At 35.8% G+C, this 19,370-nt stretch overlaps 1 protein-coding gene across 1 annotated transcript; it reads right to left on the reverse strand.

The window, feature by feature from the left end:
• Positions 1-1,305: 1,305 nt before the first annotated feature.
• INSL6 (insulin like 6) lies at positions 1,306-15,340 on the reverse strand. The gene is given in 4 exon segments (XM_007452927.1): positions 1,306-1,430; positions 1,432-1,599; positions 1,601-1,703; positions 14,980-15,340. Coding segments are annotated over 4 exon segments (606 nt in total). The 5' UTR covers positions 15,254-15,340; the 3' UTR covers positions 1,306-1,369.
• Between the last annotated feature and the right edge of the window lie 4,030 nt (positions 15,341-19,370).

Below are 19,370 nucleotides of genomic sequence, written 5' to 3' on the forward strand. Positions count from 1 at the left end.
AGTGTATATTATATAGATATAGATGTGTGGAAAAGAACCTTTGTCCTAAGAAATAACAGAGCCAAATAGGAATTTAAAAATTTAACTGAGGGCTTCCCTGGTGGCGCAGTGCTTGAGAGTCCGCCTGCCGATGCAGGAGACGCGGGTTCGTGCCCCGTTTCGGGAAGATCCCACATGCCGCGGAGCGGCTGGGCCCGTGAGCCATGGCCACTGAGCCTGCGCGTCCGGAGCCTGTGCTCCGCAAATGGGAGAGGCCACAACAGTGAGAGGCCCGCATAACGCAAGAAAAAAAAAAAAAAAAAAAAAATTTAACTGAAAAGAACATTACAGTACATATTTGGGAAAGAAACTAGAAAAAGATTTCAAATGATACCCCCTAATTAATGGCAGAAAAGTAGGAATTCCACTTTTGATTCTATGTATAAACTTTGCTCTAATTTGTAGCATTAAACACACCAAAAACTTAAGTGTTATAATATCTATATTGAGTTGAGATACAAAAGCACATAAATAGCAGAATTTCTACAATATTCATATAGTGACTCTATTACCATTGGTTCTCAACCTTTAAGCTACTTCAGAATGACCCAGAAGGCCTATAAAAATGCAGACCACTGAGCCCTATACCCAGAGTTTCTGATTCAGCAGATCTGGGGGAGGACCTTAGAACTATATTTCTAACAAGTTCCCAGGTGATGCTGACACTGCTAACCTGGTCAGCCCTCTATTCTGACCAAGGCAGAATAAAATTTCACATTATATCAGTACCTTCAAAGCAAAGACAGAGGATCCTGGAGAGAGATTACAACCTAAAGAAAGTCTAAGTCCTCAATAGAAACTGAAAAAACTTCTGACTGACCAGTTACTATTATAAAACACAAAGAATTTAAAATGTACCTACTATTACAGTATAAGAGCTCCTACTAGGAGTAGTAGTTGGTTAGTTAGTTTTAAATTGGTAGGACAGATGTATTAGCATACTGGAGTGAGTGTAATAGTCATAGGCACCAGTCTGTATATCATACACATGGAATGCAGAACATTCCATAATCCATTTAATCCAAATGTAGCTTAAGAGAGTTTCAATCATAATGACAAGAATAAACAGGTTAATTCTTAGATGTCTACAATGATCATGCCATGTTCGGTAACATCTTCTTCAAATATAAAAATATATGAAAAATAGGGCACCAAAGAAAATACTAAGATTCCTATTACCACCATAAAATATTGTCAAGTGCTTGCAAGTACATTCAGATGTTGTTCACAGTAGAGAACTTACAAGGACAATCACCAAAATGATAAAAGTAAAATATATTAAGCTTTTTATTAAGTTAGTATACTTCCTATGATGGTTAGTATATCTCAGTCACAACTGCTGATGCTTCTTTAAGTTTTTATAATCAATATATGGAAGGCATGCAATAAGTTCTTTTTGTACATCCCTTCAGACAACATTTTTCTGAGTATCCTCTGCACTTTCTTTGGGGATGATTCCCCCAAAACAAATTGCTTAAGGTTTTAATTTTGTTTGTATTTTTCTTCTGAAATTCTACAATCTCATGAATATATGGACTGATATCTTGTGATGAGGAAAATATCTCTTGTCTTAAAAGGCAAGTTGGCCTTTTTGTACTGATGCTCAGGCAGTGACTGCATCTTCAAATTGTTTAATGCTTCTTCCTGAGAGGCAAAAGTAGAGACTGTTGAGAGACAAGAAAAAAATCCTACTTTATTAAAATCTTCCTTTAGCTGAAAATTTAATCATAATGCTATAATACTAGAGTCAGCTAATTTTGAAAACTCAAGTAATCACATTTTAACTAGTAAAATGGTTATTTGAAAGCAATGTATATTTTTAACTAAAATAGTTGTAGGTATTGTTTTCCTATAAAAAAGGCCTAGAAACATTTGCACATTTTTATGCAAAAAATATTTTTGAGATATAACTCATATGCCATAAAATTGAGCATTTTAAAGTATACAATTAATATATTCACAAGGTTGTGCAAACATCACCACTACCTAATTCCAGAACATTTCTATCACCCACAAAAAAAACCCCCACCCATTAGCAGTCACTCCCATTTCCCTCTTCCTCCAGCCCCTGGCACCTACTAATCTACATTCTATTCTATGGATCTGCCTAACTCATACCATATGTGGCCACCTGTGTCTGGTTTCCTTCACTGAGCATAATATTTTCAAGGTTCAACCATGTTGTAGCATCTCTAGCAATACTTTATTCTTTTTATGGCTGAATAATTTTCCACTGTATGGATATATCACATTTTGTTTACCTGTTTATCAGTTGATGAACGTTTGGGTTGTTTCTACTTTTTGACTATTATGAATAGCACTGCTCTGAACACCCACATACAAGTTTTTGTGTGAACACATTTTCAGTTTTCTTGGATATATACCTAGGAGTAGAACTGCTGGATCATATGGTAAATTTGTTTAACTTTTTTAGGAACCACGAAACTATTTTCCACAGTGGTTGTACCATTTTACAATCCCACCACTAGGTTTCCAACTGCTACACATCTTCACCAACATTTGATATTTTCCATTTTTTGATGAGAGCCATCCTAATGGATGTGAAGTGGTATCCCATTGTGGTTTTGATTTGCAATGACCTTGCAACTAATGATGTTGAGCATTTTTCATGTGCTTATCATATATCCCCCTTGTAGAAATGTCTATCCAAATCCTTTGCCAATTTCTAATTGAGTTATTTGTCTTTTACGCACATTTTTAACTAAGTGGTTAGTAGAAGCCATTTTGGTTTTTGCTGAAATATAAAGAAATGGAGAAGTAGTGATATGCTCAATGAACTGATTATTTCTATTATACTGCTCTTACTCAATATTACTGATAATAAATTAAAATAACACCAGAAGGTAATTAATTGGCAGCTTGTTGGATTTCCATCATTGCCCTTGCCCATCTACAGTCCCTTTTGGGAGATATATTTGCCTCTCACCACTGCTGTAGAGTCACCCTTAGGCAGTCATAGGGTGATTCCACCTTATATCCACAGATGAATAGTCAGGAGGTTGGCACCTGACCCCAAACAAACCAATCTACTACAGTGGCCAGCAATCCATGCCATGTGAAAAATAAGTTGGCTCAATCAGATTTCCTCTCTTTAAAATTAGAACTAAGAAGTAATGAGAACAAGATGAGTTAGAACCAAAACTGAGAGGATACTATGAAGCTTATCATGACAAGCTAAAGTTATAAAGGAACATAGATATTAGAGGAGAAAAGATTCAGAGAGAGAAAGAGAGAAGGTGATTTTTAGCACTGACTTGATTCCTTAGGCTTTCCAGGGCCTTTCCAGATCCATTTACAGATCTTGTTTTTATAATAACTATCCTCCGCTTTTTTCTTGAGGGTATTTAGGAGAAACTCTGTCCCTTGCAGTGACAGTCCTATTAGAATACTCTATAATAACTTTGTATTTAATAAATGCCTAAGACAAAATGTGGAATAGTAAAACTTTAGGACAGATATTAATCTATTCTAAAGTAGCAAATAAATAATGTCATCTAAGACAGATAAATATGTGATCAATTAAAGTGTGTCACAATGAACAGAGTACACTGAAGGGAAAAGTGAATTAGGTTGTCTACGCAGGTTGAAGAAAGACCTTCCTGGATGAGATGTGCCATGTTCTGTCACTTAAAGGGGAAAAAAAGGCAGACAATAAGAAGGAAACTTGTTCATGAATGAAGGCAACTAGGGAATAGTTAATGAAAAGTATATGTCAAATTGGAGAGGGAACTTAAAAGGGAAACAAGCTGTACTCATCAGGAAACAAGAAAGGTTAAAAATGAGTATTCAAATCAATGAATTTGAAAAAGAGCAACAGAGATAACCCAAATAAGAAGGAAAGAAATCAATGAATTATAGAAACAAACCAATATAAAGATTTAGAAAACCAAAAGTTGGTTCTTTTAAAGAATTAATAAAATAGAACTTTAGCCAGACTAATCAAGAAAAAAAAAGATGAATGTGAACAAAATACACTAGGAAAAAAAGGACTACAATACAGATACAACTGCGGTTCATACAAATCAACATCAAAAAAACAAAACAACCCAATCAAAAAATGTACAGAAGAACTGAACAGACATTTTTCCAGAGAGGAAATGCAGATGGCCAACAGGCACATGAAAAGATGCTCAACATCGCTAATCATCAAGGAAATGAGTCAAATCAAAACCACAGTGAAATATCACCTCATACCTACCAGAATGGCTATCATCAAAACTAACACAAATAACCAATGTTGATAAGGATGAGGGGAAAAGGGAACCCTCGTACTGTTGGTGAGAATGTAAGTTGGTGCAGCCACTCTAGAAAACAGTCTGGAGGTTTCTCAAAAAACAAAAGTTCTAAAACTAGAACCATATGACCCAGCAATTTCACTTCTGGGTATATATCCAAAAGAAACAATACACTAATTCGAAAAGATACAGGCACCCCAATGTTCGTAGAAGCATATTTACAATTGCCAAGATATGGAAGCAACCTAAGTGTCCATCAACATATAAATGGATAGAAAAAGATGTGAGATATATATATATATATATATATATATATGTATGTATGTATGTATATATAATGGAATATTACTCAGCCATAAAAAAGAATGAGATTTTGCCATCTGCAGCAACATGGACAGACTTGGAGGGTACTATGCTAAGTGAAGTAAGTCAGAGAAAGACAAATACTATATGATATCACTATATGTGGAATCTAAAAAATACAACAAATAGTGAATATAACAAAAAAGAAGCAGTCTCACAGATACAGAGAAGAAATGAGTGGTTACCAGTGAGGAGAGGGAAGGGAGGAGAGGTAAGATAGGGGTGGAGGATTATGAGGTAAAACAATTATGTATAAAATAAGCTACAAGGATATATTGTACAATACCAGTAATATAGCCAATATTTTATAATAACTATAAATGGAGTATAAAAATTGTACACCTGTAACATATAATATTGTACACCAACTATACTTCAATTAAAAACTTGTTTAAACCATAAGCCCATTTCACTTACAAATGTTTGTTTGAAAGTCCCAAATAAGGTATTAGTTAACTGAATCCATGAACGTATTTTACAAATATATTAAGAAAGTGTTTATCCCAGAAATGCAAGATCATAAAATCTATCAATGCAATTTACTATATTAATAGACTGCCATCCTCACTCTCAGCTGATTTTGCTTTCTACTTTATAAGAAAATTGAAGGAATCAGAAGAGAACTTGTATTTGCTCCCTTCACCATCTTTTTACTCATCTCTTAACATCCGTACCCATAATTCTGCCTTCCTAAGTATTTCCATAGATGAATTATCCACTCTAAAACCAATTCCTCCACTTACGGACTAGATCTATTTCCTCCTGCCCACTCCGGGATATCACTCCAGCAGTGCTTCTCTTTATCTTTCTTTCATCATTACTTTTTCACTTCTAGAGAACCACTCCTATCAGCAAATAAATGTGCTATTTCTCCCACCTAAAAAAAAAAGAAAAGAAAAAAAACAAGAAACAGTTCTCTTGGCCCTGCTTACCATCCAATTTCTTTTCTCTCCTCTGTAGCAAAACTCCTTCTGTATTTATTAATTCACTTCTCTTCTCTTATTCTGTCTGAAACGCATTCTATACAGGCTTTTACTCCATGACTCCACCAAAACTTCTCTTAGCAAGCTCACAAACAACCTCTATATTGCTAAATTCATCAGCCAACTCTTATCTTATTTAACTAATAAAAACCACTCCTTCTTGATATGCTTTCTTCACTTGGTTTCCAGGATACCACATTCTCTCTCCTCACCAAACTATTTGCCCCTTTCTACCTCCTTTGCAAGTACTTCCTCTTCAGTTTTTTTAATGTTGATGTCTCCCAGAGCTCAGTCCTTGGTACTCTTTTCAGTCTATAGTTACTCTCTTCATGATCTCATCCACTCTTATGGCTTAAAAAATTATCTATATACCTATAGCTCCTTAATTTCTTTCTTCAAGCAAATTTTTTCTTCCAAACTCCAGATTCATATATCCTAATTGCTACTCAACATCTCCACTCTGATGTCTCAAACTCAACATGTTTAAAACTCCACCTGAACTTTTCAAACTCAAAATGTCCAAAGATGAACTACTAATACTGTTTTCCAAACCTGTTCCACTTGAGGCCTTTCCTATTTCAGTTGATAGTAACCCTATCCTTCCAGGTGTTCAAAGCAAAAACTCTGAAATCACATATTTTTTTTAACATATTGGAGTAATTTCTGATTTTTCTTTTTTCTCATATCTCACATCAAAATATATCTAGATTATAACAGTTATCATTGCTTCCACTCACTGCTACCATCCTTATCCAGATGCTATCCTCTCTAATAACTTCCTAACAGGTCTCTCTGTTTCTACTCTTGCCTCCCTACAGTCTATCCTCAACACAGTGGTCAAAGTGATCCCTTTAAAATGTCAATTATGTCACTCCTCTGCTCAAAAACCTGTAATGACTCCTTGCAAATGCTATAAGAAAACAAAAGAAGAGTGGTATAAAGTTTAGAAAGTAAGTGACAAAAAACTATTAAGATAGTTCCACATAATTACTGGATTAAAATCAACCTGTAAAACTCAACTGCATTTCTCTAACAAATGATCACTAACTAGAAATATAATTAACAAGTATTTACAATAGCAACAAAATTAAAGTATTAAGCATTAACTTAACCAACAATACAGAAAGTCTCTATAGAAAAAACTTTAAAATTCTAATGACAGAATACAAAGATATTCCATGTTTTTGGCTGAGATGACTTTTTGTTAAAAAGATGTCAATTCTGGGCTTCCCTGGTGGCGCAGTGGTTGAGAATCTGCCTGCTAATGCAGGAGACACGGGTTCGAGCCCTGGTCTGGGAGGATCCCACATGCCACGGAGCAACTAGGCCCGTGAGCCACAACTACTGAGCCTGCGCGTCTGGAGCCTGTGCTTCACAACAAGAGAGGCTGCGATAGTGAGAGGCCCGCGCACTGCAATGAAGAGTGGCCCCCGCTTGCCACAACTAGAGAAAGCCCTTGCACAGAAACGAAAACCCAACACAGCAAAAATAAATTAATTAATTAATAAACTCCTACCCCCAACATCTTAAAAAAAAAAAAAAAAAGATGTCAATTCTCTTCAAATTATTCTCTGTAATTCCATGCATCCCATTTAAATTCCAGATGGGTTTTTATAAAGTAAATTCAATAAGCTTACTCTTAAATGTATATGTAAGGATAAAGGCAGAGGATTAGTTCAGTCAATCTTAAGGGAAAAAAATAAACATTGGAGGCTTGCTGTCCAAGATAAATGGCATCCTACAGAGTTATAGTACTAAAACAGTGTAGTAATAATACAAAGTCAAACAAAAAGACCAATTAAATAAGAATCTCAGACAAACTTAATAAACAATAAAAGTGGCTCTACAATCAATGGGAAAAAACCAATTGTTCAGTAGATGGTATTCAGAAAATTATTTCTTCATGTAGAGAAAAGTAAGACACTGAGAAAACTAAGATAGTATCCCTAGCAGAACAGAACCAAAAATGGGCCCCAGAATTAAGGACCTAATGAGAACAGTTAAACTATAAAATTAACAGGAGAACAGAAAAGGAACCTCTAAAACTTTTGAAAGTTTAGTTCATACTTTTGAAAGTATGAACAATAAGGCAAAACACTTATCTTCTAATTGTATAAAAATTAAGACTTTCTGTCAAACACCAGTAGACAGATGACAGAATAGGAGAATATATTTGTAATATCTAAAACCTACAGATGATTACTATTGTATCTAGATTCTGAATAACTCTTACAAATCAACTGGAAGATGACAATTCCAACAAAAAGTGAGCAAAATGTATAAACAGGATATTTTCAGAAAAAAGGAACCCAAGAGGCTAATATGTATATGAAGAGGTGCTCAAATTCAGAGCAAATTAAGACAAAAATGAGACACTATTTCATGCCTGTGGCACTGGCAAAAGTTAAAAATTGTATAATGTTAATTCTTGACAGGGATACAAGAACACAGGAATCCTCATGTACTAGTGGTGCAACTATAAATTGGTGTAGCCATTCTGCAAAGCAATCTGAATGCACCTCAAGTAAATTAAGCATAATATATTTTATGATACATCAATTCTACCCCTAGATATATATCCCAGAGAAATGTCCACACAGATCCATAAGGGGGCATATACAATGATGCTCACTGCAGTGTTATTTATTGTGGCAGGGAGTTGAAGACTATATAGGTTAGATGTTCATCACTAGGAGAAAGAATAAGTAAAATGTGAGGAATGCGTATGAATATTATGCAGCAGTTTGAAGCAATGACTAAAAGTTCACATAGCAATAATAAGATATAGATCTCAAATACCATTTAGATATATTTTTAAAATACATGCACAGGAAATAATGCACAATTTGCAATAAAATGTATAAAAACAAAAATACATAATAAAACATTGGAATGGCTGCCTATGGGAGGAGGAGAATGGGCATGAAGAAAGGAGATATGTGGAGACTAATCATCTTCTAACATACCATATAATTTATTTGTTTATTGTCTATCTTCACTATTCTGTAAGCTTCATGAAGGCAAGAACCTTCACTGTCTCCTGAGTGAAACTGTTCACTCTTATATCCCAAGCAGCATGAATAATAACTAATATACAACAGGCACACAAATTTTGTTGAATTAATATATAAATAGAGAGGTTCTGCATAGCCAGTTGTGATAACGATATCTAAAGAAACAAGCAAATGAACAAAAAAACAAGAACAGATAAATGAAGACCAAGAATGGGGGAATACAGCCTATCTAACTGGAATAGGGGTTATGGATTACGAAAAACGGGTGATGAAACTTTTATGATTTCACCTGGCACTAAGAGTTAGGCAGCACCATACTCAGCCAGAATTTAGAAATATGACGTTAGCTTCATGGTGCCACACTATGAGGTAAGCATGAGACATGGCCCATACATTCAGGATCCACTAACAAGAAGCACACATCTCAAATTCAAGTTATGCATGAGTAGTCCTGAAAAAAAGCATTTTTGAATATCAGTGTATCAAACTATCTTTTCCTGTGTCAGACTCAAATAGATAATCAGAAGATTAAAATTGTTGATAATTGACTTGATCTAATATAGAAATATATTTTGCTGATATAAGCTAAATAAAAATCAATCAACTTTACAGCAACATTCACATGTAAAAGAAACTGCATGCTTATATATTCTACGTTGGAATTCTATATTGGAAACACATACCTCTCTACAACTTCTAAATTAGTCACTAGAAATTAATAGAACTACATGTCATCTTTCCTTATAGATTAAGAATTCTTTAAATTTTAATACACATTCATATTGATAACCTAAATCCATTTTTCATTCTTCCATATATTTTAAAACAACCATGGTTTTATTGCCACATGATATTTCCACTTCAGCAAACTGTCCTTTATATAGTTCCCATAGTAACATGTTTAATGGGTATGAGAACTCTGAAATATTATCAGATGTATTTTCATTTCCTATGAATCCTGTTTCATTGCAGATCCCTCCTCATTGAATTAATGACATGTTCTCCTTCAGGGGATTGTGAATAATACCTGAGACAAAGGAGTGATTAATCAGCTCTGAGTTTTAAAGTTGACTTTTTATTAATGAGAAAAGAGTCTCCTCCAGAGTAGGCTTTGTCAAGAAAAAGGATTCTAAACTCCTTTTCAATAATAAACTCAAGCTTGGATGACTGAAGGTAAAATTTTGACTAGGTTATAGGTAATGAGAGCACAGCATTTGATGTGAGAGAAATGCCCACTGAACATGAAGTAGAAAGGGTAGGTCCACCTTGCATTTCTGGGAGAAAAGAGTAATGAAGAAATAGAGAAGTGAATTAGTCCCTTGTTACTCAAAGAGCGGTGTCCAACTAACGGAATAAGCATCACCTGGGAGCTTATAAAAATGTAGACTCTCAGGCCCCACCCCAGGCCTACTGAATCAGAATCTGTATATTAACAGTATTCCCCAGGTGATTCATATACACATTAAAGTGTGAATATCAACTGAACTAAGGTACAATTTAGAGACTGGTAAGAAACAATTCCTTCTTTATAAGAGCAGGATAAAGTGAGTTTATATGTAGGCGGTTTTGGTGGTGGAAAATGATTAAGATTCAGTCTGATGCTTTCTATTGTTTCTGTCTTTAAAAGTTTTCATTCCCCTTATATGCAGATGGCATGATACTCTATATAGAAAACCCTAAGGACTCCACACAAAAACTACTAGAACTGCTAAACAAATTTAGCAAGGTAGTAGGATACAAGATTAACATACAGAAATCTGTTGCATTTCTTTCCACTAACAATGAGATATCAGAAACAGATAGTAAAAAAAAAAAAAAATCCCTTTTAAAATCACATCAAAAAAAAAATACCTAGGAATAAACCTGACCAAGGAGTGAAAGACTTATACCCTGAGAACTATAAAACATTGATAAATGAAACTGAAGATGATTCAAAGAAATGGAAAGATATCCCATGCTCTTGGATTGGAAGAAATCTACAGATTTAATGCGATCCCTGTCAAATGACCCATGACATTTTTCACAGAGCTAGAACAAATAATCCTAAAATTAATATGGACCCACAGAAGACCCAGAATTGCCAAAGCAATCCTAAGGAAAAAGAACAAAGCTGGAGACACAACCCTCTCAGACTTTAGACAATACTACAAAGCTATAGTCATCAAAACAGTGTGATATTGGCGCAAAAACAGACATAAGGATCAACTGAACAGAATAGAGAGCCCAGAAATAAACCCACACACCTACGGTCAATTAATCTTCAACAAAGGAGACAAGAATATACAATGGAGAAAAGACAGTCTCTTCAGCAAGTGGTGCTGGGAAAGCTGGACAGCCCCACATAAATCAATGAGGGTAGAACACTCCCTCACACCATACATAAAAATAAACTCAAAATGGCTTAAAGACTAAATATAAGACATGACACCATATAACTCCTAGTAGAGAACACAGGCAAATCATTCTCTGACATAAATCATACCAATGTTTTCTTAGGTCAGCCTCCCAAGGCAATAGAAATAAAAGCAAAAATGAGCAAAGGGGACCTAATCAAAATTATAAGCTTTTGCAAAGCAAAGGAAACCATAAACGAAATGAAAAGACAACCTATAGAATGAGAGAAAATATTTGCAAATGATGTGACCAACAAGGGCTTAATTTCCAAAATATACAAACAGCTCATATAGCTCAATATAAAACAAAACAAAACAAAACAAACAACCCAATCAAAACTGGGCAGAAGAACTAAATAGACACTTCTCCAAAGAAGACTACAGATGCTCAATGGGCACATGAAAAGGTGCTCAGCATCGCTAGTTATTAGAGAAATGCAAATCAAAACTACAATGAGGTATTACTTCACACTGGTCAGAATGGCCATCATCAAAAAGTCCACAAATAATAAATGCTAGAGAGGGTGTGGAGAAAAGGGAACCCTCCTACACTGTTGGTGGGAATGTAAATTGGTACAGCCACTATGAAGAACAGTATGGAGGTTCCTTTAAAAATTATTGGGTTGGCCAAAATGTTCATTTGTTTTTGTTTTTGTTTTCCGTAAGATGACTCTGGTAGCGTTTAGGTGTCTTTAACTTCATTCGAAACAATTTTGTTAGTTTGTATTGTGACAGCTGTCATATCAGCATAAAAAAAAAAATACTTATCAGGAACTTCCCTGGCGGTCTGGTGGTTAAGACTTCACCTTCCAATGCAGGGGTTTGGGTTCAATCCCTGGTCAGGGAGTTAAGATCCCATATGCCTCTCGGCCAAAAAACGAAAACATAAAACAGAAGCAATATTGTAACAAATTCAATAAAGACTTTAAAAATGGTCCACATCAAAAAAATCTAAAAAGAAAAAAAAAACCTTATCAAAATTCGTGAATTTTTGTGTAGCCATTTTAATATTGAAGATGGAAGAAAAATAGCAACATTTTCGGTATATTATGCTTCGTTAATATTTCAAGAAAGGTAAAAATGCAACTGAAACGCAAAAAAAATTTGTGCAGTATATGGAGAAGGTGCTGTGACTGATCGAATGTGTAAGTGATTTGCAAAGTTTTGTGCTGGAGGTTGCTCACTGGATGATGCTCCATAGTCGGGTAGACCAGTTGAAGTTGACAGCGATCAAATCGAGACATTAATTGAGAACAATCAATGTTATACCATGCAGGAGACAGCCGACATACTCAAAATATCCAAATAAAGCAATGAAAATCATTTGCACTAGCTTGGTTATATTAATCACTTTGATGTTTGGGTTCCACATAAGTTAAGCAAAAAACCTTCTTGACCATATTTCCACATGTGATTCTCTACTGAAATGTAATGAAAACATTCCGTTTTTAAAACAAATTGTGACAGGCGATGAAAAGTGGACACTGTACAATAAAGTGGAATGGAAGAGATCATGGGGCAAGCGAAATGAACCACCACCAACCACACCAAAGGCCGGTCTTCAGCCAAAGAAGGGGATGTTGTGTATATGGTGGGACTGGAAAGGAATCCGCTACTCTGAACTCCTTCCTGAAAACCAAACGATTAATTCCAACAAGCACTGCTCCCAATTAGACCAACTGAAAGCAGCACTCAGTGAAAAGCATCTGGAATTAGTCCACAGAAAACACATAATCTTCCATCAGGATAACAAAAGACCACATGTTCCTTTGATGACCAGGCAAAAACTGTTACAGCCTGGCTGGGAAGTTCTGATTCATCTGCCATATTAACCAGACACTGCACCTTCAGATTTCCACTTATTTTGGTCTTTACAAAATTCTCTTAATGGAAAAAATTTCAATTCCCTGGAAGATTGTAAAAGGCACCTGGAACAGTTCTTTGCTCAAAAAGATACAAAGTTTTGGGAAGATGGAATTATGAAATTGCCTGGAAAATGGCAGAGGGTAGTGGAACAAAATGGTGAATACATTGTTCAACAGTTATTGGTGAAAATGAAAAATGTGTCTTTTATTTTTACTTAAAAGCCAAAGGAACACACACAATGGAATATTACTCATCCATAAAAAAGAATGAAATAATGCCATTTGCAGCAACATGGATGGACCTAGAGATTATCTTATTAAGTGAAGTAAGTCAGACAGAGAAAGACAAATATCATGATTATCACTTATATGTGGAATCTAAAAAAATGATACAAATGAACTTATTTACAAAACAGAAATAGACATAGGAAACAAACATGATTACTAAAGGGGAAAGGGGGGAGGGACAAATTAGAAGTACGAGACTAACAGATACACACTACTATATATAAAATAAATTAAAAAAGGACTTTCTGTGTAGCACAGGGAACTATATTCAATATCTTGTAATAACCTATAATGGAAAAAATCTGAAAAAGAATATATTCAAATATACATATATAACTAATCTAATAACTAAACTAATATATATAAATACAACTGAGTCAATTTGCTGTACACCCGAAACTAACACAACATTGTAAATCTAATACACATCAATAAAAACAGTTTTATTCTCTTAGCAGCAATAATCTTATAAGATTTATTCATTCATTCATTAAAGAAGAATAAGTGCTTATCAGAATATAGCCAATACTTTATAACTTTAAATGGAATATAATCTATAGAAATTTTGAATCACCATGTTACACACCTGAGACTAATATTGTAAACCAACTATACCTCAAAACAAAAAAAAAGAATAAGTGCTTATAATGTGCTAGGCAATGTTTTAGCTTGTTTCAGTCATCTACATTAGGGTCTCTCTTTTGGCACGATAGTCTAACTCCTTTCCTTAATTTCAGAAATCTTGACTTTTGCAAAATTTGTCCAAATAGAATCAATTGAATTACTATAAAAGGCATTAACTTAAATGACACTACACTCTATAAACCACAGTCTACAAATAAAGTGCATTTTCTTTTAAAATGGCAAACATATTGGAACTAAAATGTGTTGGTCACAAAATGTAAAAACAGAAGAATGGATCTGAAACAAAAATATTCTTCCTAAAGACTGCTTAAAAGCATTAAGTATAAATTCAATACATATTAAGCACATACCCTGTGCTCAGCCCTCTGCTAGACATTTCAGATGAAAACATACATGAGCAATCCCTATAACATGGTATGGCATACAGGGCTGGCATTAAGAGATTGAGACTTGCCAGTAGCACAAGCCTAATGCTTAGAAAGACCCTGCATTTTGTTTAATGCTCTGTTGTCCCAGTCCTGAAATTCTCAATAATTTTATCTTTTGACTTGTATGTGAAGTCTGATGGGACAGAGGACCATGTGTTTGAGCAGAGGAGATACACACTAGAAAGGTAAAAAGCTTTATATTTTAGTACCTTTAACGGTTTTTCCTGCTTTTTGAACAAGGGGCCCTGCATTTTTATTTGCACTAGGCCGGGCCAATTATGTAGCAGGTCCTGATTATAGTTAAATATTACAGTTAAATATAAATAGTTAAATAGAATTATGTGTTAGATATTGCGATAGAATGGAGAATGGAGTGAGTAGCTATGAAATGGTCAGTGATGAGTTCACAGGGAAAATGATACCTAAATCACGCTCTGAAGGGCAAAATAGAGTTTGCCAGGTGACAAGGGCACTGCAGAAAGGGAAAGCGAGGGAAACAGCATTATTCTTATACAAATGTGCAGACTCACATGTGTACACTTCTTTCCTCCAAGTTACAAAAAACAAAAACAAAGACTTCATAGAGGTTTTTTATATGTTAGGCACAAATTGCATTTCCTGCAGAAGTTCCATGCCTGGCAGGGCAAATTTGGGAATAAGAAATGTACAAAGATGAAAAAACATGCCTCTGGTTTAGATTTTTACCTGGGTTTGTCGCTCTCCTCCAGACCGGGAAAGTGGTTTGGGAGCTTTCCAACCGGTCAGGCATAAAGGTTTCAACCTTCTCCGAGGCCTGGGAGAGCAGCTGTGTGAAAGGCTTTTCCTCCTCAATGTGGCTCCAGTTAACACTGCCACAGAGTTTTACTATTTCTTGCAGTAGATGCCTGCCGCACAATTTCCTGGCTCGACTAATGTCGTTCAGCTCACGGGAGACCCGAACTAGCAGGAGCCCGACACACAAACAGAGGAGCCACAGCATTCCTGGACCCCCAATACAGACAGGCCCGCCGAGGGCCCTAACTGCCGTCTGTCCCACGACTGCGCGTGCGCACCTGGCGACCTTCCGATTTTCTCGTGCGGACCTCGCGAGAACTTCAAGACTAGGTGAGAGGCGCCGGCGCCTGAACTTCTCGTGTTACGCGGGGCTCTCAGGCCGTCCCATGTGGCTGCCTGTTAATTCTTAAAATGATTGATAAGTTTTTCTTGCCATCCTCACTAGGGAGACTCATCAAATGAAATATGGAGCCGTAGTTAACTCATCCCTCTAGTGGAATGCGTTTCCCGCCTCTTTTGCCTGTTGGGATGTCGCTTCCTTCGAGAAACCTCTCATTTTCTTCATGGCGTTTATCTCGGTAGGTTTCCTCACATTTATTTTTGCGCCTGTTTGATAATTTCTTCCCCTAATCCCCGGGTTTCACGAAGGCAATACCGGCGTCTGTTCTTGCTTCCCATTGTACCTCAGGGCCTGACGCATATTTGGCAATCAAATATGTCGAAACATGTGTGCACGTTTTAAAGTCAGATGCAAAGCTTTCTGAGGAAATTCCTACCAGTTCTGCAGGGAGAAATGGGCCCTAGCCTCAATCTCCAGAACAAAGAGAGGACTTGGGATAATCTAGTTTTTTTTGTTTATAGATTATAGAGGATTGTCCATTGCCAAATTATTAGTGTCAAGTTTAGTACTAGCCGGTTATTTTATCAGCAAAAGTGAGTTTATTCAGGAATAGCCAGAGGAATGCAATTCGGGACATGTGAACCTTGACGGGCCATATGCAAATCCAGAGAACGAGGAAGAGAACTTGCTTTTATAGAGAAAAGGGGGGGGAGGTGGGAGGGGGTGTGATAACCAAAGAGTCCACTGAGGAAGCTGGGAGTCCAAAGTATGGGGTCTTCTCCTTGGCTGGACTGCTTAGTTTCCGATTGGCTGGGATATGTGGGCCGGAGAGAAGCTTTTTTTCTTCCTGCTGGATTATACGTAGAGGCGCCGTCCTCTTGGATATGTAGGCAACTGTCTCTTCCTGTGTGGAGCAATTGATTGATGCATGGCAGGGCCTGAGAGTGCCCCCTTCAGGTCTATCTTGGCTACAATTTTAGTTGATGGTGTGACAGGGCCTTGTAGAGGATTTGTCTTGTAAGAATATCAGCATTTCGCTAAACTAAGAGGGAAGGGGCAGGGAAGTGCAGCATAATCGGTATAGGTTGCCTTGTCATTTTCAATGAAATTTTATTTTATTAGTGTGTCGGCGCTGAAGGGTGTGCTAGCAGCCACAAGGGGGCAGTCAGGGGCCGTCTCAGGAGTAGTCAACTTCAGGATGCCAAAGCCTCAGAGGCTCCAGCAATTGTCAACGCTATCCTCACCTCTTTCCTTTAAAATGTTATTTTATGTTTTAAATGTTATTTTTTTCCCCTTCTCCTTTCTGCCTTCTGCCTCTATGCCTTTTTCTCCATTTTCTGTTTGCCCAGCTTTGCCCTGCTTCCCAGGTGTGTGAGTGCTGTTACATTAACTGGCAGTCGGATTTTTTTAAAGATTGAGGTAATTTGATTAGCACAATTTCATCACCTACTTTGAGAAACAATTCATGTCCAAACTATAGTGGCCATGAGTCCTAGGCAGAACTTTATCTGGGAAACCCTGTGAGAAAGGAAAATTATCATTATATTGAGAGGAAGATTTTTTTTAAAGCAAAAAAACCCCCAAAACCAAACAAAAAAACACCTCTCAAGCAATGTATGTCAGAACCAAGCAAAATTATACTCCCATTCTCTTTGTACTCTCTATATTCTCACCCTCCTTTGCACTTCTTCATACCATTCATTAAAGACTGACATACTATATATTTTACTTCTCCATATTTTCTGTCTCCTCCTACCGAATGTAAACTCCATGTAGACAGGGATTTTTGTTTATTTTGTTTACTTTGGTATCATCTTTGCCTTTAAAGACAGAGACATTGTTAACAGTGTCATAGTAAGTTCTCAGTAATAATTTAATGTAAATAATTATACTGAGTAATATGAACAAATAATAAGTAAAATGTTAATATCAATAATCATAATATTTGGTGAATGAATAAATGAATAAACTCCCTGAGAATTGACTACTTGTTCCTTTATACTCTATTTCATACTTATGTCATAATTATTCTTTATTGCACTATGGTGAATTTTTTTAAAAATCACGTAATTATCTCTTCTCTACTAGTTGTAAGCTCATTAAGGGCTGGAACTATTTTTGCTTCATATTTATTGATAATATCCAGTGCCTGGGACAATACCTGCTAAGTAGACCCTTAATAAACATTTATTGAATGAATGAACACATTCTTAACTACTGCTACTACTTGTTATCAAGAGTCAATTAATTTATTGAAATGAACAAATTATTAGTGAAATGGCTTATTTTGAATGAATAAGTTACTATTATTACTGAATGAATTCCTGACTTATTTGTTAGTATCCTGTCCTAGCTACCTTATTACAGAATATTGTCATAAAATTGGAGCTGCCCAATAAACCATATTTGAGTATTTATAAATGAAAATTCCATTTATGCAAGAAAAATATGGAATTGTTAGTAATTATACTGGAATATTTGTTTTTCAAGTTATTTTAGCATTTTATGTTGATATCTTGTTATGGGAACTAGGATTCCCGTGATTGAGTCCTTAAAATTTTTAGCTTAACGATATTAATTGTGGGTACGATTAATTATAGTAACTATAATTAATGCTTGATTATAAAACAGCTAATAGGTAATATCTTTTTTATTTACTTTTTTGCTTTCTGTTCAATTTATTGTGTGTCTTCCCCACTATAATGTTGGTCTTGTTAACACTTTATTCTTGGTGTTTACACCAAGTCTGTACATACAAATAGTACAGAAATAGTAATAATAGTACTATTGCTTTTGAAAGAGTGATAATAATAACACATCATTTGTTGTGTGATTACTGTATGTCAAGCATTACTCTAAGTGCTTGTACACATTTTACCCTATTTAATCCTGTAGTAATCATATCAAATAGTATTGAAATTATTTCTAGTTTATAGATGAGGGAGCTCATCTTAGAGAGATTAAGAAGCTTGCCTGAAATGAGAGGGCAAGTAAGGGGCAGAAGGCTGATTAAAAACAGCCAGTCTGGGGCTTCCCTGGTGGCACAGTGGTTGAGAGTCCGCCTGCCGATGCAGGGGACACGGGTTCGTGCCCCGGTCCGGGAAGATCCCACATGCCGCAGAGTGACTGGACCCGTGAGCCATGGCCGCTGAGCCTGCGCGTCCGGAGCACAGATAGTCAGTCTGTCTCTGGAGACCAAACTCTTAACCTACTTTATATATTACCATAATTTGTCAAAAAAATTACAAAAACAAAGAATCTGGTTTGGTGATGGCAGTACATGGCACCATAATATCAAAGCAAATCTTTTTAGACCAAAACCTTAAATTAGAGGAAATAATAATTTGGACAAAAAAAAAAAAGCATACACACACACACTAAAGTAATTGCCTCAGAATGAGTTTAAAAGTTCACTCCATTGGTAATAAAGATACTTAGAGGCTGGTCCCAGCCACAAGAGTAGGTAGCTGTACAAACTTTTACAGAAATTTTATACCCCAGTTTACTTATGTGTGTCATGGATATAAGAACATGTGGTATAGGTTGAAGGTAGATAATAATAGTACCTTCTGACAGTGCTGTTAAAGGATTATATGAGATAATATATTAAATAACACATGAGATAATAAATGAGAAAATACAATGCCTGACACATAATAATAAGTATTAGCTGTTATAATTATTGCCATCTCTATTTTGTTGGAATGTGAGAATCAAGTGAGATAATAGGTTCAATGTTCTTTAAAATAAATGTTGTATTCTTTTGTATATCAGATACCAGACTGTTAATTTGGCAAGAGCTTGAGAAATGCATTTAAAATCATTTTTCATCTTTTTATTTCTAGTACATAAAGGATAGTATGCAGTCAATATAGGCATGGTCCAGTCCTACAAGAAGAGGTTTTCCATTAAGTCAGTTGGGGAAAACAGTCTTTTGTGTTTAGGAGTTATAAATGAAATAAGTGAAATATCTTTAAGCACC

Source organism: Lipotes vexillifer, unplaced genomic scaffold (genome assembly GCF_000442215.2).
Source record: "Lipotes vexillifer unplaced genomic scaffold, Lipotes_vexillifer_v1.1 scaffold1486, whole genome shotgun sequence".
Classification (NCBI taxonomy): Eukaryota; Metazoa; Chordata; class Mammalia; order Artiodactyla; family Lipotidae; genus Lipotes; species Lipotes vexillifer.